General features: G+C 41.9%; 1 protein-coding gene across 1 annotated transcript in view; it reads right to left on the reverse strand.

Annotated features, from left to right (window-relative positions):
• Positions 1-7083, reverse strand: part of DISP3 (dispatched RND transporter family member 3) — a 109192-nt gene extending 102109 nt beyond the window's left edge. The window contains exon 1 of the mRNA XM_030185723.1: positions 7011-7083. Within this exon, the coding sequence (XP_030041583.1) occupies positions 7011-7013 (3 nt within the window). The 5' untranslated portion in view covers positions 7014-7083. The remainder of the gene's footprint in view (positions 1-7010) is intronic.
• Between the last annotated feature and the right edge of the window lie 18827 nt (positions 7084-25910).

Raw genomic sequence — 25910 nt, forward strand, 5'->3', positions numbered from 1 at the left:
AAATGAGCTTGCGGAGCTACTGCTAGTGATATGCAACTTATCCTTAAAATCGAGCGTGGTACCGGAAGATTGGAGGGTGGCCAATGTAACACCCATTTTTTAAAAAGGCTCCAGGGGAGATCCGGGAAATTATAGACCGGTGAGTCTGACGTCGGTGCCGGGGAAAATGGTAGAGGCTATTATTAAAAACAAAATTACAGAGCACATCCGAGGACATGGATTACTGAGACCGAGTCAGCACGGCTTTTGTGTGGGGAAATCTTGCCTGACCAATTTACTTCAATTCTTTGAAGGAGTAAACAAACATGTGGACAAAGGGGAGACAGTTGATATTGTGTATCTGGATTTTCAAAAGGCGTTTGACAAGGTACCTCATGAAAGGCTACAGAGGAAATTGGAGGGTCATGGGATAGGAGGAAATGTCCTATTGTGGATTAAAAACTGGTTGAAGGATAGGAAACAGAGAGTGGGGTTAAATGGGCAGTATTCACAATGGAGAAGGGTAGTTAGTGGGGTTCCTCAGGGGTCTGTGCTAGGACCGCTGCTTTTTAATATATTTATAAATGATTTAGAGATGGGAGTAACTAGCGAGGTAATTAAATTTGCTGATGACACAAAGTTATTCAAAGTCGTTAACTCGCGACAGGGTTGTGAAAAATTACAAGAGGACCTTACGAGACTGGGAGACTGGGCGGCTAAATGGCAGATGACGTTTAATGTGAGCAAGTGCAAGGTGATGCATGTGGGAAAAAAGAACCTGAATTATAGCTACGTCATGCAAGGTTCCACGTTAGGAGTTACGGACCAAGAAAGGGATCTGGGTGTCGTCGTCGATAACACACTGAAACCTTCTGCTCAGTGTGCTGCTGCGGCTAGGAAAGCGAATAGAATGTTGGGTATTATTAGGAAAGGTATGGAAAACAAGTGTGAGGATGTTATAATGCCGTTGTATCGCTCCATGGTGCGACCGCACCTTGAGTATTGTGTTCAATTCTGGTCGCCGCATCTCAAGAAAGATATAGTAGAATTGGAAAAGGTGCAGCGAAGGGCGACTAAAATGATAGCGGGGATGGGACGACTTCCCTATGAAGAAAGACTAAGGAGGCTAGGGCTATTCAGCTTGGAGAAGAGATGGCTGAGGGGAGACATGATAGAGGTATATAAAATAATGAGTGGAGTGGAACAGGTGGATGTGAAGCGTCTGTTCACGCTTTCCAAAAATACTAGGACTAGGGGGCATGCGATTAAACTACAGTGTAGTAAATCTAAAACAAATCGGAGAAAATTTTTCTTCACCCAACGTGTAATTAAACTCTGGAATTCATTGCCAGAAAATGTGGTGAAGGCGGTTAGCTTAGCAGAGTTTAAAAAGGGGTTGGACAGTTTCCTAAAGGACAAGTCCATAAACCGCTACTAAACGGACTTGGAAAAATCCAAAATCCCAGGAATAACATGTATAGAATGTTTGTACGTTTGGGAAGCTTGCCAGGTGCCCTTGGCCTGGATTGGCCACTGTCGATGGACCCTTGGTCTTTTCCCAGTATGGCATTACTTATGTACTTATGTATATCATTCACCTACAACAGGAAAGTAACCTATAATGATAGGGATGGATGTTTGACTTCCACCATTTCAGCTCAGGGCTGGGATATTGCATATCATCAGATAGCTAGTCAAAAGCAGCATTTAAATAAATTAACATTCTCAGAAAATGGTAGACATTTTTTTTAGATTATTTTCAGTAATATATATATATTTAACAGAATCTTGTCTTCTCTGTCTTTCTGATAGATGTGAAGCTCAAATTTGCATAAGTTATCTAAGAAGTAAAAAGGGATGTTCAAGTCTGAGCATTCACGCTTCACATAACATTCTACAAAAGACTTACTGAACGCAAAGGAGTCAATATTCAAAGCGATTTAAATGGCCAGGAGAGGCTTTTAATATCAGCCCTGACCGCTAAACTGAAAGCCAGCTATTCTATGGATGGTCCAAGGGCAGAGTTGGCACTTCTGCCAAATCAGACCACATAAAACTCAGTCCTATCTTTGGGGGCCCTTTTACTAAGCAGCAGTAGAGTTAACACATGGGTAGCACATGCCATATTGGTACTACCGCAGGGGTAGTGTGGGCGCCCTGTAGTAGTTTTGAAGTTGGGGTATGCACTGTTTCCCGCGGTAGGAAATAGTTTTCTATTTTCTACCACGTGGGGTGTTCCCGGCGGTACTTGGTAGCATGGCTACATTGGCACACAATGCCTGATTACTGTATGAGTAGCACATGAGCCCTTACCGCTAGGTCAATGGATGGTGGTAAGGGCTCAGGCAGTAAATAGTGTAGCAAAGAGAGGGAACTAAGCACAAACAAAATCCAAGCAAAAAAAAAAAAAAACCCAGCACAAAGGGCCTTTAAAAACAAAAGGTATGCAAAACTTATGTTGAAAAACTTGTTAATGATCAAATTTGATTGAAGGAAGAGAAACGTTTTAATGATCAAATTTGATTGAAGGAAGATAAAACATAAGTTTTGCGGGGTCTTCCTTCAATCAAATTTGATCATTAAAAAGTTTTTCAACATACGTTTTACGTCCCTTTTGTTTTTAAAGGCCCTTTGTGCTGTTATTTTTTTTTTGCTCAGGCAGTAAATAGCCGTACGCTACTTTTAATTTTAGCACACGGCCATTTACTGCCCCGTTAAAAAAATGCCTTTTTTCACAGCCGCAGTAAAAAGTGGCTCAGCACACGCCAAAAACACGCACCCACACTACCGTAGGCCAATTTTTACTATGGCTTAGTAAAAGGACCCCTTTATGTGGTGTCGCTTAGGCAGTTAAGTGCTGAATATCACACTTAACTGTATAAGAAATAACCAGCTACGTAAACCTGGATATTCAATGTCGTTGCCTGGACATGGCCCCACCATTGTCTTAAAACATGCTTGCCAATGTTGGCTAAATATCTACCCCTGAGCCTTTTCCTAAATACCTATAAGACTGTAGGAAACACATATGTATTTGACAACACGAGCAGCTCGCTATTTTACAAAGAAACAAGTTTAAGAAAGAATAGCATACCTTTTCTATAGAAAGAAAAGAAAGGAATGTAGGCAAACTGAACAGAAAGAGAGTTGTGCAGCAAAGGACCGAATCAGCCAGATTTAATTCTGACCATTAGGAGTAAGTCCATTTGTGGTGGAATCCTCTTACAGATGAATAAACCTGTGTGTGGGTAAAAAACAACTTCTTTGGGGCTAATTCATGGGCAGAAGCAAAGGGCATTAACGCAGTGTGTATGCGATTCTGTTTCTTACACTCTCAAAATACCTTTATTCAAGCCTTAGCAAATATTTATTTACTTACATTTATGCTTTGCCAAACAAACTAGTGACTGTGAACCCCCAAATGACTATTTTATGTGCATTTCTATTTAGGAAAACACAAATATCTGTTGCTATTCCCCGAAGAAAAGCTAAAAACTGTAGGTCAATTGAGCCCTCAGAGAGAGATGTACAAAGCATTTCTCAGAGACATAAAATAGGAAACTGTCCTTTCCTACATAAGTTGTTTTCCCCCCCTCATATAAGTGTTGCTATATTTGCATAATTAATAATGGTATCCATTAAGGGACACAGATAGTCTCAAAACATTTTGGGAACAAAATTCAACGTGATTTATCCAGCCAGAAATGGCTCCTCGCTGGTTGAATCGCCTGTTCAGAGCTAACCAGTTATTTTCAGCGGCACTTAACTGGTTAGTGCCACTGAAAATAACCGGAGAGCACCAACCTGAAAACCAGTTATTTGGGGGGCATTCTAGAGGCAGAGTCAGCTCTTGACTGGTTAAGTGCTGATATTCAGAACTTAATTGGCCAGGTTAACTGAACATCATAAGAACAGCCATACTGGGTCAGACCAATGGTCCATCTAGCTCAGTATCCTGCTTCCAACAGTGGACAATCCAGGTCACAAGTACCTGACAGAAACCCAATTAGTAGCAACATTCCATGCTACCAGTCCCAGGGCAAGCATTGGCTTCCCCCATGTCGATCTCAATAACAGACTATGGACTTTTCCTCCAGGAACTTGTCCAAATGAGGAACTTTGTCAAAAGCTTTCTGAAAATCTAGATACACTACATCAATTGGGTCAACTTTATCAACATGTTTATTTGCGCCTTCAAAGAAATTAAGCAAATTGGTGTAGCAAGACTTCCCTTGGTTGAATCCATGCTGACTCTGTCCCATTAAACCATATTTGTTTATATGTTCCACAAATTTATTCTTTATAATAATTTCCACTATTTTCCCTGGAACTGAAGTCAGGCTTACCAGTCTGTAATTTCCCAGATCACCCCTGGAACCCTTTTTAAAACTTGACATTACATAGGCCACCCTCCAGTCTTCAGGTACTATGGATAATTTTAATGACAGGTTATAGATCACTAACAACAGATCAGAAAAATCATGTTTGAGTTATTTCAATATCCTTGGGTGTATACCATCCGGTCCAGGTGATACATAAGTACATAAGTATTGCCATACTGGGAAAGACCAAAGGTCCATCAAGCCCAGCATCCTGTTTCCAACAGTAGCCAATCCAGGTCACAAATACCTGGCAAGATCCCAAAAAAGTACAAAACATTTTATACTGCTTATCCCAGAAATAGTGGATTTTCCCCAAGTCAATTCAATAATGGTCTATGGACTTTTCCTTTAGGAAGTCGTCCAAACTTTAAAAAAACTCCGCTAAGCTAACCGCCTTTACCATATTCTCTGGCAATGAATTCCAGAGTTTAATTACACGTTGAGTGAAGAAATATTTTCTCTGATTCGTTTTAAATTTATTACATTGTAGCTTCATCACATGCCCCCTAGTCTTGTCAATGTGGCTCAGTTCATCTTACAGGTTCATTGAGATTTCTTTCAGTTCCTCCGCATCATCACCCTTGAAAACCATTTTCAGTACAGGTAGATTTCTTACATCCTCTTCTGTAGAGACCAAAGCAAAGAATTCATTCAATCTCTCTGCTATGGTCTTGTCCTTCCTGAGTGCCCTTTTTTGCTCGTTCATGATCTACTAGTTCCACGGATTCCCTCACAGGTTTTCTGCTTCTGATGTACCTGAAAAAGGTGTTGCTATACGTTTTTGTCTTCACGTCAAGCTTTTTCTCATTTTCTCTTTTAACTTTCTTTTTTTAGTCTTCTTTATCAATGCTTTGCAGCTAGCTTGACACTGTTTATGTTGCTTCTTATTTTCTTCATTGGGTTCCTTTTTCCATTGTTTGAAGGATGCTCTTTTGGCTCTAATAGCCTCTTTCACTTCACCTGCTCTTCTTTCTACCTTTGTTAATACATGCAATACATCTGGTCTAGGCTTCCACGATGGTATTTTTAAACAATATCCACACCTGATTTAAAGTCCTAACCTTCATGGGCTACCTTTTCAGCCTCTTTTTAATCATTTTCCTCATTTTGAAAATTTTGAAAATTAAATGCTGCTACAGTAGATTTCTTTAGTGATATCAGCTCAAATTTGATCATGTTATGATCACTGTTTCCCAGCGGATCCATTACTTCTCATACTATGCCCTGCATTCCACTAAGGACTAGATCTAAAATAGCTCCCCTTCTTGTCGGTTCTTGGACCAGTTGCTCTCTAGCGCTCCCTGAAGTAACATTTATCTAGTCAATATTGGGGTAATTGAAATCATCCACTATTATAATGTTGCCCAATCTGCCAACTTTCCTAATTTCTGTAAACATTTGTTCATCTGTCTTTTTGTATTGTCTCTTTGCCTTCACACATGGAATTTCCATCTTTATGCGGTAACCCATAGCTGGTTAAGTGGTTAATATTGTTGCACTGGTTATGTGTTAGCCAGCTCCTCAAACCTGAAATTTTGGTGCCGGTGCCCGAACATGGCCCAGCACTGAATTTCTAGGTTTCGTGCCGGTGGTGGTCAGGATAACTAATGCTGATCGCCGCTGGCTGAATATCAGGCTCTTTTTGATTAGTCTTCCACTGGTGCATTTGGATTTGAGTTTTGATTACATTATCCCCCAGATTCTATACATGGTGCTGAAATTTCAGTGTGAATGCAAGATGTGTGTGCAACTAAATTGGTTAATGAGCCATTAACTATCAATTAATTAGCCTTAACAATCAATTATTGGAGTTAATTGGCACTAATTTAGATTTGTGCATGCATTCCGTAGCTTACAACTCAAAAGGAGGTATGGCCAGGGGAGAGACACAGGTGGGTCAGAGCCTTCAGAAAATGTACAGACAGTGTTACAGAATAGCGCCATTTATGTGCCAAAATGCCATGAGTTGGGTGCCGGCATTTACATCAGGTTTCAGTTGGCGTAAGTACTGGCGCTGAATACGCATGGTGATCGCCTCTAAGCTCTGTTCTATAAAGGCTGCACATCCCAGAATGTACTTTATAAAATAGGGCTTAGTGCCGATTTTTGAGACCATTTTTAGAATTCACCCCGATGTGCCTTTCCAAATCTGAGCTTCAAGTAAGTTATGTTAAGTTATCAAGGATTTATCTCTCACCAGTTCTCACATTTTGATTCAAGGCGAGTTGCAAGCATTACAAAACTAACATCAGAACAATCAGGAAAATTAGATCCAGTAGGAATTTTCTACACCATCGGGCTTACAATGCAAGCTTGTGTCTTAAGCAATGGAGAGTAAAGTGACTTGCTCAAGTTATCACAACTTTTTAAGAATCCAGTTTTCTCTAGGACCAATAGAATTCTTGGACTTTTGCACTACATCTACTTACAAGCTCAGTAAGGAATAAGGGAAAAATGAATAAAAGTAGTAAAGGAGAAAGCACTGAGACTGAGAAAAGACAAGAAAGAAAGAGAGAGAGAGAGAATAAAGGAGAGAGAGAAAAGCAACAATACAGAGAAAGGAGAAAGACAGAACTCATAGGGACTCCAAGGGCAGGAACTCATCATTCTTGGGAAGTGGACCATGGCAGATTGAGCTGGTGTTCTTACCATTGCTGGAGGTTAGATCCCTGCAAAGGAATTACTCCCAGGCCTCATGGAGCTTCAAGATCTTGACTGAGAGCTATGGATGCCGCCTGAGCACAAAACCTCCTCAGAATTAATCACGTAGGAGCCCTGTGCACGCTGTAAAACCAACACTGACAGATGTTCTGAGATAGATGGGAAAAGTGCAGAGAAAAAGGGAAAGAGAAGAGAGAGTAGTCAACACACAGAACTGAGGACTTCATTCCCCTCCCCCGGGCAAGTCAGTGTTAATCCCCTTCAAGTGCCTTTCCTCACTGTGCACACAACCAAATTATTTATTTATTTATTAGGGTTTAGCTCCTGTCTTTTCCATTTGTAGCTCCAGGCAAGTTACTTTCAAGTACAGTAGGTATCCTGCTTGCCTGAGGAAGTCCTGCAGCCCACTCACTAACACACATTTTTTTCCTTTTTTTTTAAACCAGCTTCCTTCTTCTCCCTTGTATTTCCAATTCAATCAGAACCAGAGCTGGGGTCAGATGCCATAAGTGCCCCCCCCCCTGCAATTTGTTTTATCCCCACTTCACTTAGTCTTATCATTGCCGTGATGCTTGTGGACTATGCACCCAGGCCCCTTCCAGGACCTTGCATCTATCTGGTCAACAAGTGCCACCCTTAAATAATCTACCAAATGCCCTTAAATAACCACCCTGATTCTCCCTCCACAGCCCTAACCAACCTGGACAGGAGATGACTAGGATGGCATTGGGGACCTTCTGCATGGCATTGCCCAGCACTTGCCATCTGAGCCACCAGGCTGGTCTATTTATTTTTCATCTTTCAGTCTCCTGCTGTCTTCTGGCTATAGATTAGGAACATATATACCTGGTGTTTCTGTATGTAACTCACCTTAAGCTACTGAAAAAAGGTGTGAGTTAAATCCATTAGATGCATAAAATAAAATAAATATGACTCCCTCAAGAGCACAGCCAGTCACAACTCATCAACCTTACAGGAACAAAGAGTACCACCACCATCACCAAAACAACAACAATAACAATACAAGTGTGTAAGGAATTCAGACCTTTATATAACAGTTTCACAGTGTAATAATCCTAGGACAAGCAGATAATTCAAGAATACATCCTAACCATTTTCAAATAAAATGACAACTCAACATAGCCCTAGTAAAGAAAGCAACTCAACAATATACCAACAACACCAAACTACAAATTTTTTCAGCAATCTTACAAGCAGGCAGCAACACAACAGCCAGACATTAATTCAGTCGGACAATTTAGCACAAGCAATGAACAACATAAAAACGCTAACACCAAAAGCCCACAACTTCGTGAGCTAGCAATAAATAGACCGAAAAATCAGACGCCGTCATTTAACGCAAGCAACTTGGCATTGTAGCAAACTGTAGCTGAACACAAACAGTGAACCCAACAACTCATTATCAGAAGCTGGCTGATTCAACGGCACACCAAGAACCCAAAGCTGACTCTCTGCACTAGCCACGAACAAGTACATTTTGTATCAAACTGTCACATGCACTCGAGCCACTCGAGAAAGACTGTCTCTTGAATCCCAAACTGCTTCTTGAATCTGAGACGCTCTAAGAAAACTGTCACCTGAACCCTGGACTGTCACCTATGCACAGACCACCTGGGAAGAGAATCCCCGTTACCTGAACCCAAAATTGTCACTTGCAGAAGAGACACCCGAGGAAGACTGTCACCCGAACCTAAAAGTGGTAGCTGTGCCGAAATACCCTGGAGAAGACTGTCACCTGAGACATGAGCATGAGACGCAGGCGTTAGACTGCCCCAGCAGCCTAGGACCAGCCAGCCGAAGCTCCGAGCGCGGCAGAGACAGCCTCAGCTAGTCTTTGTTATGCTCTGAGCTGCTACCACTGAGTGCAGGGAGGGAGATCAGCAACAGCCACTCTTGAGACATGGGTTCAGTTTTCGGGCCGGGTTTGCTTGTCTGGGACTCGGTTAGTACTGAAAGAGTGCAAAAAGGGGCAGCAAAGCTGGGACGATAGCCGGAGCTTGGCCAGCTCACCCCTTTTTTTCTCAGTTGAAGCCCGTCTCTTCCCTGTATGGAGCGGTGCTTTGGTAGGGCCCAGCTCGATCGCCCGTTTTGCCGAGGCTGCTCTCCGGCGTGCTGAAAGCAAGATGTGATTTTTGCCAGTTACTTCTACTGGTTTGTGCTTCCGAACAGCAATCGACGGCTTAGTGTCATGTTGTGAATGTATAAAACTGCGACTTACTTATTTTTTGTTCCTTTACCGCGAGTGCACATCCCAGAACAGAATACCTCTCATTCCCGTTCCTGGAAGTCCCATCCCAGGATATCACCCACTCTCATACCAGGAACTTCTCATCCTTAGGATTCCTCTTGTTCCAAGAAGTCCCATCCCATCCGGGATATCATCCACTCCCATTCCAGGAGTCTCTTTTCCCCAGGATTCCCTCCTATTCCCATTCTAGGAGCATCTCATCACAAATATTCTCCCTGCCCCCATCCTAGAACTTTCCCTTCCTAGGGAAACTCTGACTCCCATTCCAAGAGCACCAGCACCAAATTGCCAGATTCCTCCCAGATCCTAGATTTCTTCCATTCCCAATATACTTACCCATGTCATATATTTCCCTCTACAAGATGCTTCATATCTAGTCATGTTTTGTGGTTGTGTATGTGTGTTTACGAAATCTTGACATTTCCACTTAATGAGAAATAATTGCTACATTTTTTAAGAACAACTAAGTAAAACTGAAAATTTTACAGACATAAATTACTGAACAATGAATTCTGCATGGCGTCTTTCCTGTCAAAGTTTTTATGTGCTTATTTGTTTATGTCTTGGGGTATCCTTCATTAACTTTGTAGAGGTAAAGATCTGATTAACGAGTGTTCAGCACTTTTGAACTTCAGAGGCTACAAGCAAATTTGTGCTTCTGGATCAACTACTGCGTGATAGGGATATGCAAAGAAAACAAATTGTTTATTTATGGATTATGGGGATCTTTTACTAAAACTGATTAAAATATGAGCTTAGCATGTTTTGCGGTGAGCCTTTTCCCCCACATTAAGCACCTGTTAGCACATTTGGACTTTCCCCCTTGATTTTCAGATATTTTTCTGTTCATTTCACACATTCTTTTAAAACATTTTTTAAAATGTGCATTAAAACTTTTAATGCACATTAGTTTACTTAACATGCATTAATTTATAGATTAACATGCATTAAAATGATTTAGCACACACTTAAGGCCCTGTTTACTAAGCAACATTTTTAGCATGCGTTAACCATGTACGTGTCTACAATATCCCTGTAAGCGCCTACATGGTTAGCGTGCATGTGAAGTGTAGGCATGCTAAAAACACTAATGCACCTTAGTAAACAGGGCCCTAAATTATTGAAGCTACGCTAACGAACCAAGCGTACACCGATGAATGCACAACCCTACTGTGTGAGAGAAGCTGGACCCAGAAAAATACACCATACATGTATCAAGCAAAGGGCTGTTTCCACTCCCAGCTATCTTGCATAGAATCCTGTTTCTGAGGTGGCATCAGGAGTGCATTGTCATTTGTGGTCAGTGTGTGACTGTCACATTATGTCCCTGGTAAACCAGGAGAAGATGCAGCAACTAGAACACTTTTTTTAAAAAAAGAAAACAATGAGATTTTTCTTGCTTTCGTTTTTGTAATCAAATCTTTATTTTATTATTGAAATATAAAAAAAACACCATATAGAGCTTGCACAGGTCAAAAAGTATAATCCAATAACAAAGGAAATGAAAGTTGTAATTAGGGTTGTACCAAACATTTGTATTCAGATTGATTTGGCCTGAATGGTGCCCCAAATATATTATTCGTCTTTGGCTGAATAATGATTTAAATTCGAATACGAATAATACAGGGCTCTACTGTGCTAAATCCTACTGAAATAATCACTTGATCTCTGATTTCATATTGCTTATATTATTATTTTGTGATGTTAAAGCTCACTGCCCATTATTCATATTCAGTATTCGTATTCAGACAAATGATATTTTTCATTATTTGTATTCGGCCGAATAGTAAACTATGGGTATAGCTCTAGTTGTAGCACATTTATCCTTTCAAACAATCAAGAGGTCAATCAATGTTTTCAGGCCATCACACTTTCCTATCTTACACTGGATTTTTTTTTTTGCCTTTTTTTCTGATGTTTCTTTTTAAATTTTTACTTTGTAAACTGCTTAATGCCTGCAGGAAAAGCGGGATATCAAATTAAATTAGCCATAAACAATAAAAATAATCCTAGCCATCACCTAATTCAGGGGCCCTTCTACTACACACTTAGCCTTTGTAATCTCCAAAGTCGATTACTGCAATGCCATTTTTGCAGGTATTTCAAATGTTCAGGTGAACAGACTTCAGAAACTACAAAACTCCGCAGCCCATTTCCTTTGCTCCGCCAAATGCTTTAATCATGTAACACCTCTATTCTTATGCCTTCACTGGTTACCTTTCCTCTATAGAGTCCTCTTCAAAATCCTCTGTTTAGCTCAAAGGGCTTATCACATAGGTCTCCCCTCTTTCCTCTTTTTGCTTACTATCCTATATACACCATCCATAGTAACATAGTTATATAGTAAGTGACGGCAGATAAAAATTGAATGGTCCATCCAGTCTGCCCAACAGTCATACTCATCATCAGTTCATGATTAAATCAACAATGAATGTGATATTATATACTTGATTATAGTCTTTCTTTAGTGTTTCAGGGACACAGACTGTAGAAGTCCGCCTGGCTCTGTCCTTATGTTCCAGCTACTGGAGTTGCTATCAAAGCCCACTCCAGCCTATCTGTCTTGTCATTTGTGGGATCCAGACCATAAAAAGCTGCCTAGCACTGTCCTCTGTTCTGGCTACTGAAGTTGCCATTGAAGTCCTTTCCAGCACACCCTAAACTGGATTGCCATATACAGAACACAGACCTACAAAGTTTGTCTGGCACTAGCCTTGGTTCTTCACAGCCAGAGTTGCCGCTAAGCGTCACTCGCATATCCACACACCTGCAGCCATTTAAGGTTTAAAAAAAAATTATACCACAATTTGTGTTTCTCTGCCAGGTACTTGTGACCTAGCTTTGCCACTGTTTGAAAATCAGGATACTGGACTAGATGGACCATTGGTCCGACCCAGTATGGCTACTCTTATGTTCTTATTTCCTAAATAGAGTTCCTCTATGTTCATCCCATGACTTTTTGAATTCCATTACCATTTTTGTCTTTACCACCTCCCTCGGGAGGGCATTTACCACCCTTACCATGAAAAAGAATTCCCTGGCATTACTTCTAAGTCTACCACCCCACAACCTCAGCTCATGTCCTCTAATTTGACCGCTTCCCCTACTCTGGAAAATATTTGTTTCTATATTAATACCTTTTAAGTATTTATATGTCTGTATCATATCGCCCCTGTCCCTTCTGTCCTCTAGGCTATACATATTCAGGCCTTCCAGTCTCTTCTCATATGTCTTATGGTGCAAGCCCCATATCATTTTTGTTACCTTCCTCTGGACTGCTTCTAGTCTTTTTACATCCTTAGCAAGATATGGCCTCCAAAACTGAACACAACACTCCAGGTAGGGCCTCACCAGCGACTTGTGCAGGGGCATCAGCACCTCCTTCCTTCTGCTGTTACTCCTCTCTCTATGCAGCCTAGCATCCTTCTGGCTACAGCCACCACCTTTTCACACTGTTTTGTTGCTTTAAGATCCCCAGACACCATCACTCCAAGGTCCTTCTCCCTGTCTGTGTATGTCAGCCTCTCACCTCCTATGACATATGGCTCCCTTGGATTTCTACTCCCCAAATGCATCACTTTGCACTTCTTTGACTTAAATTTTAATTGCAAAACATTAGACCAATCTTCTAACTTTTTCAGATCCCTTTTGATGTTTTCCACTCCCTCCGGGGTGTCCACTCTATTACAAATCTTGGTATCATCCATAAAAAGGTGCCCCTTCAGCAATGTCACTCACAAATATATTGAACAGAATCGGCCTCAGTACTGATCCCTGAGGCACTCCGCTATTTACCTTTACTTCTTCCGAATGAATTCCATTGACCATCACCCTCTGGCGTCTGTCCGTCAACCAGTTTCTAATCCAATTCATCACTTTGTGTCCTAACTTGAGTCTGTCAAGTTTATTTAAGAGCCTTCTATGAGGAACTGTTCAAAGGCTTTGCTGAAATCCAAGTACATTACATCTAGCATGCACTCTTCATCCAATTCTCTGGTCACTCAGTCAAAGAATTCAATCAAATTTGTTTGGCATGATTTACCTTTGGTAAAACCATGTTGCTTTGGATCTTGTAACTCATTGGATTCCAGGAAATTTGCTATTTTTTCCTTCAGCAACGCTTCCATACTTTTCCAGTAACTGAAGTGAGGCTTACTGGCCTGTAGTGTCCCACTTCTTCTCTGTCACCACGTTTGTGAAGAGGGACCAGTACATTTGTCCTTGTTATGACTGCTGCATTCCTGTCATATTTTGGAGTTCCTTGAGAACCAGGTACTTTCCTTATTGTTTGACTAGTGATTACATTCACATGAGCGGCTTCAGTACATTTCTATCTGTTAGGAGACTGGCAGCATTTTTGGTGCATAATGAACTAGGTGTTACTAGCAACGGCAATTGACTCCTGATGCAGGCTGGTTGGCCAAAACACAGGCCTGTGTTGAGTCAAGCCTCATTTAGGGCAGAACTGTAACATCTATATATTTTACCCTCATAATTAAGCAGTTATCCAAATAAAATGAAAGGCTAAAAATTGTCCCCCTCTGACCCCATGAGTAAAAGATCTAGTCTTTCAGCATTCCACTTCTCCAGGACCTAGCCTATCAGCATTCTCATGTCTAGGACCTAGATGTGTAGTCTCCCCACCTCCCAACAATCGAATCCTTCAGCACCTTCCTCATGGGAGCTAGGATCCCACCTCCCAATAGACTAATCCTCCAGGATCTAATGCTTTTGACACTTCCTTCCTTGTGGGCTTGCATGCAAATGGGCTAACTCAAAAGAGCAGCATGATAGCATAGGTGCCAACATTTAAAAATGATTTGGGGGGGGGGTGCCAAACACAATACAAATTGCCTCTCCCTGGGCAAAATAAAGGCACTTGTTTAATACAGTGGCAACCACAGAGCTGGCTCCTATGGCCCTAGGAACCAATGCGCTTTCCTCCCAAGATCCCAGATTCTCAATACCCCCCGCAGACCTTAGAAACACCCCACCACCACCACCACCACCACTACCTCTGTGGATTTCAATTCCACCACCACTCTGACCCAAATCTCTGTTCATTCCCTCTCATCCTCTACTTCGGACCTCAAAGCACCAGATTCATTGTCATCAGAAGGTGGTTCTCACATATCCCGCAACCTGTAGCAATGCCTGGAGGGCTTGGAGATGCTGTAGGGTCTGGGAGTGTGGAGCTGCTTTCTGATGACAGAGCTGAAGCCCTGAGGTCTGGGGGTGTATGAGGCAGACACTAGGAGAGAAAGGATCAAAGGTCTGGGCATGATGGTGCCCTGATTTGCCACTCTGCTTGTCCACTCCTTGTAACAGCCTTACTCCCACCTCTGCAGGACATAATCCTCTGGCCCTCGATATCCCCAGGAACTAGTCCTCCAGCATCTGCTCCTCTCCTTGTTTACATTCAGTGCAACTGATACACTGTAGTGTATTTGTGGATTCTTTTAGAATTCTGACTACTCATCTATACAGAATTAAACTACTTACTCATTTGCCTTTGCTGAGGTGTGTATTATTTCAGTGACAACAGCATGCAGCTCTCTCAGGGGCTACACATTTTACTCTTATAGGCTGATGGGCTTCTCCTGGCAGCCATAAGTAATTGGGCCAAGGGGAGTGACAGTGCCGCGCAGTTCCCCTGCAGCGCCGTGGTGCAAGTATGCATTGACAGCAGGGGAGGCAGGACATGTGTGTGTCGGGGTGGGATGAATTTGTGGCTGGTGAATCCGGGTGGGTGCGGGGACTTTTTAAACCCCAATGCACGCTGATTGGTTGGCGAGCCACAAATGGTTAGTCTGGCATGAGAGGTCTCTGTGTGTGGGGAGAAGCGGGAGCAGGCTGTGTCTGAGGCAGTGCATAGTGGAGGGCAGAGATGGTATGCAGTCCTCATTTGGTGACCAGAGCTGACTGCAGGAGCATTGTGGCATTGATCAAGACAACGTTAGGCAGTTTTTGTCTATGCCTGCTGCTTCTGCTGAGTGTGACACTTTGTCTCAGGTAAGTGAGTCTGAGAGGATGGGGAGGTCTCAGGGCTGTACTTGCCTGAGACGGGGCAGCCAGCCTAGCTTCTACTTCTAATGCTTCTTCTTGGCGTGCAGCAAATAAGGCCAAAATATTTGCAGCATAAGCTGTTTGGGGTGTGGGTAAGGCAGGGTTCAAAGTTGCAGGGCAAGCCTTTCCCCTAACTGGGGTTAAGAAGAAGGGTGGGGCTAGGAGGGGTGGCAGAGCAGTCAGTCAGGCTGTTGTGGTGGGTGCCCCTGTGGCACAGCCTGTTCCTGTGGTTCTGTCTAGCTCCTTTGGTTTGGCATCAGTGGTTGTCCTGTCACTATCTTCCTTGGAGCCGAGTGCAGGACTGTTTACTATGCCCATGGGAGTGGGTAACCAGTCTGGACCATCTGCTGGGGAGTCTTCAGGCTTGCCAGTCCCTTCTCGGAGTGAGGCAGTGTCCCAGTGTATATGGGGATGGTTTTGGCCTTGGCCATGTGGTTATTGAGGGTCCTTCTCATATGGGGCAGGGCTTCAAGTCCTCAGTGGTATGGGTGGTTTCCAGTCCCTTAGTAAGCCCAGGATGGCCTTTTGGGTCTCTATAATCAATGCTTGCTTTGGACTCCTCTGTTAGAGGGTCCAGGTGTCTTGCAAGGGTTGGGAGTGGGGAATTTTACTTTTTCTCCGGGTGCAAGCTTGCTGGCTGAGGACGTGCCTGGTTCTTCGACCAGAGAGGTCTGGAGGAGTGTACCAAGGCATGCGGAGGCAGAGGCTCAAGTGAGTGGCCCAGTGGCCATGGTGGTCGGATTGCAGGGACAAGCTAGAGCGACAGAATAGGCCTGCAATCAGGACCTCCGGGAGTGCAAGTTTCCATGGCTGCGCCTGCCACATCTGGAACTGGTGAGTTTTTTTCCATCTGTGGCACCTGTGAATGCTGAGCTGGGGGAGGGGAGTGCTACAATTCATGAGACAGCTCAGGCCTTGGGGATTAGTGATGAAAGTGGTAGGAAGAGGAGGCATAAAGGAGGGGGGATGTAAGTCACCTGCATCAAGCTTCTTGTCAGATTCTTCCTCTTCTTCTGTGTCTTCGCCTGAAAGACAGTGGGGTGGAGATATACAGGAAACAGGGCAGCTGGCGTTGGTTGCATCGACTAAGTTGTGGGAGGGGGTTCTGTGCACTCTGCATAAGTGAATTGCCAAGAGGAGGTATATTGATATTTTTAAGTTGATGGAGGGACATAGGGTGAGGGCTAAGAATATAAAAGGTAAAAAGAAGAAGAATAAAGGAATCCTATTCAGAAGGAATGGATCCTAAGGAGCTTAGCCGAGATTGGGTGGCAGAGCCAGCCGGTGGTGGGAGGCGAGGATAGCTGGGCAGACTTATACGGTCTGTGCCCTGAAGAGGACACGTACAAATCAAAGTAGGGTATACACAAAAAGTAGCACATATGAGTTTGTCTTGTTGGGCAGACTGGATGGACCATGCAGGTCTTTTTCTGCCGTCATTTACTATGTTACTATGTAAGAATGGGGAGGCTACAAGGAAAGTGCATAAAATCTTAGTAATAAGTTACGAGCATTTTTGCAGTTAGCTGGTGTGGTTTGGCACTATGACCTGTCTCAATACAGAGCTTTATTAGTTTATGTGGACATTATTCTTGGGGCGCACAGAGATTATGAAGGTTGGGCTTGTCTCAACTACGATGAGTTCCTCAGAGAAAAGATGTCAGGTGACAAGTTCGTGACTTGGGATACACAGGATGTCAACTTATGGTTGACTTAGATGACAAACAAGACTCATGTGGAGCTGTACACCACCCAGATGATCATCCTGTTGGGTGGGATAGTACATTTTTAATAAACTTAAAACTTGAATTCAAAGGTACTTGTGCCCCTTCTTTCCTCCTTGTCATGTCTCCCTGTGCCTTGGCTCTCCAGAGCACGATGGAGAGCTGTTTGCAGTACATCAACCTCCTGACCCTATTCTGGCCACTATCCTCTATATCTGCCCCACAAGTACCTTTCAATTCTGTAATACTTTTGGTTTTCACAATCTCTGCTAATACATTATTTCAGGCATCTACCACCTTATCCCCTCTAACTCATTTCTTTTACAAGCTGAAGAGTCCTAACTTGTTTAGCCTTTCTTCATAAGGAAGATGTTTCAGTTTCTTAATCACTTTTGATGCCTAACTCTGAACCTTTTCTAGTTCCAACATACCGTTTTTCAAAGAAGGAGCAACCAGAACTGCAGACAATACCCAAAGTGCAGTCACAGCTTTGGAATTCCTTCGTAACTACTGTCCATCTAGAACTGACTTTCCCCAAATTCAAGTTTGTCTTCAAAACCTACTTATTTAAAACTGTTAATGACAGTCAGATTGTGCCTGGCAGTGACCAGTAGACAATTATGTACACGTCTCAACAACTATTTACAATGCCCTATTCTTACTTTGACTTTCTTGTCACTAAATGGCGTTCTTTTCCTATTTCTTAATTTGTAGTTATTGCAAATCACTTTATCGTTGTCAGGAAAGGCAGTATATTAAGAAAGAAAAATCAGAAACCTACTCAGTAAAGTATTTTCTCATGTTTCCTTCACATATGTGATTAAATCTAGCTAGCTGGCTGTCTTTCTGTCAGGTAGTGTGTTTCAGGAGTACATCGTGGTTAATTTTTGTTGATTATTATATATATTTTTTGTAACCTTCCAAGGACTGTGGATGGTGTGGAATATAAATTTGTAAACTAACTAACTAAATAAATGGTGGTCAGGTTAAGAGAAAAGACTAAAATTTCTTGTTTAGGCTGGAGGTTGCTTATCATTCTAGTCAGGGCTTTTTTTGAGGGGGTACTTGGGGGTACTGAGTACCGGCACCTTTTCCATTGTCTGCTAAAATTGATCCACGATCCCCAAGTTTTAATGAAAGAGCTCAGGCTGTACACACCAATTCTGCCTTGTCATAGATTCTGTGACTGGTTGTAGGGGGCCTGGCTATTGTGGGGTGGGCCCCTCAGTGATCATCCCACCCCTGAAGGGTGACCTGGCATTTGAGTACCAGCACCTTTTTCGCTAGAAAAAAATGCACTGATTCTAGTCAATAAAGCCTTGTACTAATGGGAGCAGACACCAAAAAGAGCATGCATAAAACTTCAATACTTGATCCCTTTGTCATAATCCAGATTAGCAAAGTTAGATAAATCAAAGTTTAGGATAACTTTGTAGATCATAACTCCTTTGAAACAAACCAAAGTCAAGACTAAGAATGGAGTATTTGATCCTAAGCAAACATTACGGCAGAAGAATTACAATGACTTTTCTTTATAGAAATCTGCAGTGCGGACAGATAAAAAGTCAGCAAAGCCTTGTATCTGTAATCGGGTATGCTATCTTTGGAACTCATTTTGAGGCTTTGTACAGAAAGACAGAATTAAAAAAATGAAGAGATGAAATAAATACAAAACCAAAATTGAATCTTTAAACAAAACAGAACCTACTACCAATGTTTTCTTTTTACTGGGCCAGGCTGGAAACAGAGCAGAAAGACTGTGAAGCAGATTAACTAGTCCAGCTACCAGTACTCAGCTCATTTTACAACCATTGTAAATCAAGTGCTTACCCAGTTCCAGGATGGAGATTTTGGGCCAGTCCTGGATTTATGAAAACCCTATCCAGATACGCTGTGTGACCTAAAGCACTGATTTTGATGGGTAGAATTGGGAGCTTCAAATAATGCTGTTTTGGGGATGTACTTCAAAAGTAGGTCCAGTCAATAAGTTTCCCTCCTGGAATTAGATAATTGGGCAGCTCTGCCCTTGTCTTTGCTTTTAATTCCATTAATGTATCTTTTCTTAGCACCTTTTCTGTACAGCCAAGTGGACTCAGCTTCCCTCTCTTCTTTCCACACACCCATACAGGCAAAGCGGGAGTAACCTAATGGTTAGTACAGTGGACTGAAAACCTGGGGAACTGGGTTTGAGTCAAATGAAAAATGACCCGTGAAGCACGCATCAAACTATGCCAAAAACACTTCACAAAATTAGGCAGTGGAGCGTATCAACTTTTCATTTTCAAAGAAAATTTCTCAAAAAGAAACAACGAGACAGCTTTACAACTTAAAGAAAAACTGCTGTTTGAATATGTAAAGGGGTGTGGTAGCCGTGTTAGTCCACTCTTAAGGTTATCAATAGAAATCAAACAAAATAAAACATGGAAAAGAAAATAAGATGATACCTTTTTTATTGGACATAACTTAATACATTTCTTGATTAGCTTTCGAAGAAGGGCAACCTTCGAAAGCTAATCAAGAAATGTATTAAGTTATGTCCAATAAAAAAGGTATCATCTTATTTTCTTTTCCATGTTTTATTTTGTTTGATTTCTATTGATAATATGTAAAGGGAAAAGCCTCAGAAGCTGTCTTAAGCACAATTGTTACTGCAAGACTTGAAAGGGTAATTCTCACAGGCTAAAAAAAAAAAAACCCCTTATTGCATTTATTGTTTGAATTTTCAATACTTCAAATTTTATATATTTGTTTTAGCATTATTTAATAAAAATGTTTGTAGGAATAAATCCAAAACTTATCTGAACCGTGATCAGAAATACACTGCACCCCAACTGGGTCTGAGTTCCACTTTAGCTCCTTGTGATCCTGGGTAAATTGCTGAACCTTGAGATTGTGAACCGAAGGAATGGATCCTCAGGAGCTTAGTCAAGATCGGGAGGCGGGGCTGGTGGTTGGGAGGCGGGGATAGTGCTGGGAAGACTTATACGGTCTGTGCCAGAGCCAGTGGTGGGAAGCGGGACTGGTGGTTGGGAGGCGGGGATAGTGCTGGACAGACTTGTACGGTCTGTGCCAGAGCCGGTGGTTGGGAGGCAGGGCTGGTGGTTGGGAGGTGAGGATAGTGCTGGGCAGACTTATACGGTCTGTGCCCTGAAGAGCACAGGTACAAATCAAAGTAGGGTATACACAAAAAGCAGCAAATATGAGTTATCTTGTTGGGCAGACTGGATGGACCGTGCAGGTCTTTTTCTGCCGTCATCTACAATGTTACTATGTTACTAGGGACAGAGAAAATACCTGCATATAATATATATAGAAAGGCCATATATCAAGGAGAGCTTGAACGCACTACAGTGAGGATATGATATGTACTTATTCCCCTGCTTCCACCTTTACTTGAAAAGAGGCTGGTCAATTCTTCAACAGCTGAATAAAAGCGAGTGGTGCCTGTTTCAAGATGTGACTGTAAGGAGATGGCCCTGTTTCATTCTTGCAGATTAAAGATACATCATGGTAAACATGAACTCTACTTCACTCTAGTAGTAATGGAAAAGACAAAAGGTACATTTGCAGACGTGCAAAAACTTATACAACAAACCAGTCGCTGCACAATACCCTGAGCTGTACGAGCACAAATAGTTTCTCACAAAAGCTAAGAGAAACAAAACATGTTCAGAATCCAGCTGCTCATTGCAAATTGTGTTTAATGTCTTATTTTTCTTTCATGGTTTGCTTAAAAGACATTTATAACAGCTCCTCTATCATTCCCCTGTTGAAGCTGAGGGCTCTAGCCGGAAGGCACAGATGTGGCATTTCTTTGTTTTGTGAAAAGCGGAGGTTGTTTCAGCCTGGTTTCTTTTATTCATTTTTGTGATCTTGTATGCTTCATTTATTTGGTTCAAGTTTCTTCTTGAAATGTTTGTATAAAATTATATGAACATAAGAAACTCATTTAACACATGATTAATGGAGTTTTACATAGCAGCATAGTAAATGAAAGCAGATAAAGATCAAAAGGACCCATCCAGTCTCTAGGTGGATGCACCAGGTGGCAATCATTCCAGGGCCCGACAGAGCCTGCTCAAGGGAGACTCCAGCCAGGTCAGCCCCGGACCCAGGGATGCTTCCAAGGGGGCATCACATAACCTTCCACAGTAGCACCGCTCTTTTTATTTAATTTTGTATTTAGTAGCATTTGATATACTGCCATTCAGAAGTAATATAGTGGTTTACAATAAGTTTGGGATGTTAGTATCAGAGAGAGAAGAAGGATAGCCAGAATAGGAAAGGGGGTTAGTTCATGAAAATGGCAGCATTCATATGGAGAGGTAGGTTCATTTGCAGCAGCAGGAAGGGTCATCTGAGGGGAATTAAAGGTCAATTAAAAAGCTAGGTCTTTAGAATTTTATAAAAATCTGGCATAGTTATTTTATATTTACTTGGATTTAGCTAACACCTTTTTCAGTGATAACTCAAGGTGAGTTGCATTGAGTTGCTCTTGGTTTGGAAGTCCAAGGACAACAAGTTCCAGAGGGCAAGGATGACATAGGAAAAGATAGACTGGCATAGTAACATAGTAGATGACCATCTAGTCTGCCCAACAAGAAAAAACTCACAGCATAAGGTATGATGTGATACTTCATATGAATGTCAGATCTTGAATTATCCTTGCTATTTTCAGGGCATAGATCGTAGAAGTCTGCCTGGCACTGTCCTTGTTCTAAAATTTCTGAAGTTGTTATTGAAGCTCCTGAAAAGCTCCACTCCAACCCATCCAAACCTGGTCAGCCGCGATCAGGGCACAGACCGACGAAATCTGCCAGCTCTGGCTTTGCTTCTCAATTACCGGTGTTGTCACTTAATCTCCACTAAGTTTCTTTGGATCCATTCCTTCTAAACAGGATTTCTTTGTGTTTATCCCATGCATTTTTGAATTCCATTACCATTTTCATCTCCACCAACTCCTGCAGGTATCTACCACCCTCTCAGTGAAAAAATACTTCCTGACATTATTCCCGAGTTGACCCCCTTTCAACCTCAATCATGTCAATGTAATAGTACCCCTATACAGTATTTGTTCACACCGGAGTCTGTAACCACCTCTTCGGAACTATGTAAGCCACTTTGAGCCTACTAATAAGTAGGAAAAGGTGTGGGCTACAAATGTAACAAATAAATAAATAAAAATGTATACCCAAGCCTGATACGTAATGGAGGAGGTAGGCTGAGATGATTGTGAGAGCATGTACATGATAACTCGAAATGAGAGCTCAGATAATAACCAGACCAGAATAGAGGAGAACAGGATATAAAGAAGACTATCCTGCTTATAATCGAAATAGAAAAACGCCTATATTGTGACCCAAATCGGGAGATAGACGTTTATCTCACAAAAACAAATAAAGCGGTATAATCGAAAGCCGAATTTGGACGTTTTCAACTGCACTCCGTCGTGGATGCGGATAAAGTTGATGGGGGCGTGTCGAAGGCGTGGTGAAGGCGGAACTGGGGCGTGGTTATCGGCCGATCAGAGATGGGCGCCTTTCGCCGATAATGGAAAAACAATATGTGTTTTTAGCGAGAATTTAGGGCACTTTTCCTGGACCCTGATTTTCCATGAATAAGGCCCCAAAAAGTGCCCTAAATGACCAGATGACCACTGGAGGGAATTGGGGATCACCTCCCCTGACTCCCCCAGTGGTCACAAACCCCCTCCCACCACAAAACATGCCGTTTCACAACTTTTTATTTTCACCCTCAAATGTCATACCCACCTCCCTGGCAGCAGTATGCAGGTCACTGGAGCAGTTATTAGGGGGTGCAGTGGACTTCAGGCAGGTGGACCCAGGCCCATCCCCCCCCACCTGTTACACTTGTGCTGGTAAATGGGAGCCCTCCAAACCGCCCTCCAAACCCACTGTACCCACATGTAGGTGCCCCCCTTCACCCCTTAGGGCTATAGTAATGGTGTAGACTTGTGGGCAGTGGGTTTTGAGGGGGATTTGGGGGGCTCAACACCCAAGGGAAGGGTGCTATGCACCTGGGAGCTGTTTTACCTTGTTTTTTGTTTTTGTAGAAGTGCCCCCTAGGGTGCCCGGTTGGTGTCCTGGCATGTGAGGGGGACCAGTGCACTGCGAATCCTGGCCCCTCCCATGAATAAATGTCTTGGAGTTATTCGTTTTTGAGCTGGGCGCTTTCGGTTTCCATTATCGCTGAAAAACAAATACGCCCAGCTCAAAAAAAGATAAACGTCCATGTTTTTCGAAAATACGTTTTGGTCCGCCCCTTCACGGACCCGTTCTCAGAGATAAACGCCCATGGAGATAGACGTTTCTGTTCGATTATGCCCCTTCACGGAACTAAGAGCTCAGTTGAAACAGCAGACCAATCCAGTATAGAAGGTTCAGTGAGCTAAACGAAGAACCTTGAAATGAATTCTTAATATTACAGGTAGCCAATGTTGTTCATATAGATATAGTGTGACATGATCCCACTTTTTGACATTATACACAAGTTTGATGGCTGTGTTTTGTATAAGCAGAATGCATTTTATAGAGGGATGGAGAAGACCAATGACAAATGCATTACAATAGGCAAGGCATGAATGAGGGTCAGGAGAGCAGTTTGGAACAAAAGGATTTATTGGTTACGTCCGAGAAGTGAGTTTTAAAGGACAGATATATTGAGTGACTCCAAGAACTTTGGCAGAGGATGGGCATGCCAATAATAGAAGGAGAGAGGGGCATACTAAAAGTGGAGAGGAAAAGCAGATGCCCTCTGATTTATCAGTTGAATTTTAAAGCTGTAACTGCCATGGATCGTGGTTCTAGGGTTGTGCTTGTCATGCTGTACAGATTATCCCTAGTGCTTTATTGGAGATCAAAAGATTTACTGCTGCTCTGTGGTTTTAGAGTTGCAAATGCTGCTCCTTGCAGGTTACCCCCTCATCTTTTTTTCAGCTTTACTATGTACTCTTCTCTGGGTTATTTTTGAGATTCTTTGTACTCTCTGAATGCTAAACATCTTTGTCTTTAATTTTTCAATCACTTCTTTAGAGAATCATATTGGTTTGCTGGAGTGCTTCACAGCTCAGATGTTTCATCGGTTTCCTGCAATTTACTTTCAAATCAAACAGGCTCTCCCATATCAAAGTAGTTATTTTAGAAGTCCTAGTCATGATTTGCAATGTAAATACTGGCATTTGCATATGCATCCAAATAAATGTTAAATATCTGATTTTATAAAACCGGGATTTTTACATGCAAATAGCTAGAGGGCATGGCCTGGGCATGGTTAGGGTGGGGCCAAAATATATGTGTGTATTCCCCATTTCAGAAGAGGCTGTATGTCTATGTGGACATTGAAATGTACACCAGTTCCTGAGCACGTCTAGATTTTGGCAAAGTGCTCTTTTTGGGCAGCATTCTATAGGCAGAATTCTATTCTCGAGATTTATATCCCACTTCCATCAATAAAGAATCTATGTGGGTTATAATACATTAGAAAGTCAGAGATCAAAGAAGTTCAACTATATTATTTATCTAAATATTTACTAAAGAGAAAGGTTTTCAATTCTTTATGGAACTGTACATACCTGGAAGGGTATGTATTTGTTCAGGTAATTTACTAGCTTGAAAGATTAAGGAGCTATCAAAAACTTCTTTTAAAACAAACCTTTTTAACAAATGGGAAAACTCAATAATAAGGTAAAATTAAAATGGGATTCTTCTGGAAAATTGATTAAGCTATTATTTGGGTAAAAAGGGAAGAACAATTTCCCTGCAAAATTTTAAATACTGTGCAAGCAGTTTTAAATTCAATTCATGCGTGCAATGGCAGCCAACGCAAGCTTTTGAACAAAGGTGTCACATGATCAAAACCAGAACATTCATAAATCAATTTGGCTGCAGTATTCTGTAAGAGCTGTAATCTACTAGTAAGTTTTGAATTTAAACCAATGTACAGCGCATTACAGTAGTCCAACTGGGACAAAACTATAGCCCTCTTTCCCCCATTGCAATTGTGCCAAATGATTGCGGGCTCTGTACTAAATTGGATCCAGATAAACATGTAGGTTTCTACTAAAATGGCGCACATACATATCCATGTATTGGCGCTTACACCTCCGTGTTCTGAAATTACCAACATACACGTGTGACGACCTAGCCATCTGAATTCCAATTTGTATATTCTTTGCAAAATCTTCCTTTAAATATATTTGTACTGTGGTTGAATAGAATGAAACTATGGCATAGCTGGAACTGAAAGTCCTGGGATGCAATAAACAGTAGCTGAAAGTGCTGAAAAAGCTGGTGGCAAAATATATTTCAACAGAGAAATAAAGTGAGATTTTCTGCAAAAGAACTCTGGCACCACTTCTTCAGAAAGTCATTGCTGCCAATATGTAATTAGGAATCTATTTTGGGATTAATTTACAGGTATGTGGTCTGACTGTGTATCATTCCACAGCACTCTATCACAAGTGCACAGAATATTGGTAAATGGCAATAATAATGCAATAAACATTTCTCACATACAAAGAAGAAAGTCAAAGAAATCTGTTCTGCAGTGGACCTAAAAGGCAGTTCTATAAATACACGCCTGCATTTATTCACCCCTTCCACATATTAATGCAGGAAAGTCTAGCACTTATGCACAAGGGCATCCTAAGCATAATTCTGTAAAGCAAGGGTCCTCAAACCCAGTCCTCGATGGCCACAACTCAGCCTGGGTTTCAGGATTTCCATAATGAAGATGTATGAGATCTATTTGCATGCAATGGAAAGGAGAGGATTTAAACCATTGAGATTGCTGACCAGCTAGTGCGCATGT

Source organism: Microcaecilia unicolor, chromosome 13 (assembly GCF_901765095.1).
Source record: "Microcaecilia unicolor chromosome 13, aMicUni1.1, whole genome shotgun sequence".
Taxonomy (NCBI): domain Eukaryota; kingdom Metazoa; phylum Chordata; class Amphibia; order Gymnophiona; family Siphonopidae; genus Microcaecilia; species Microcaecilia unicolor.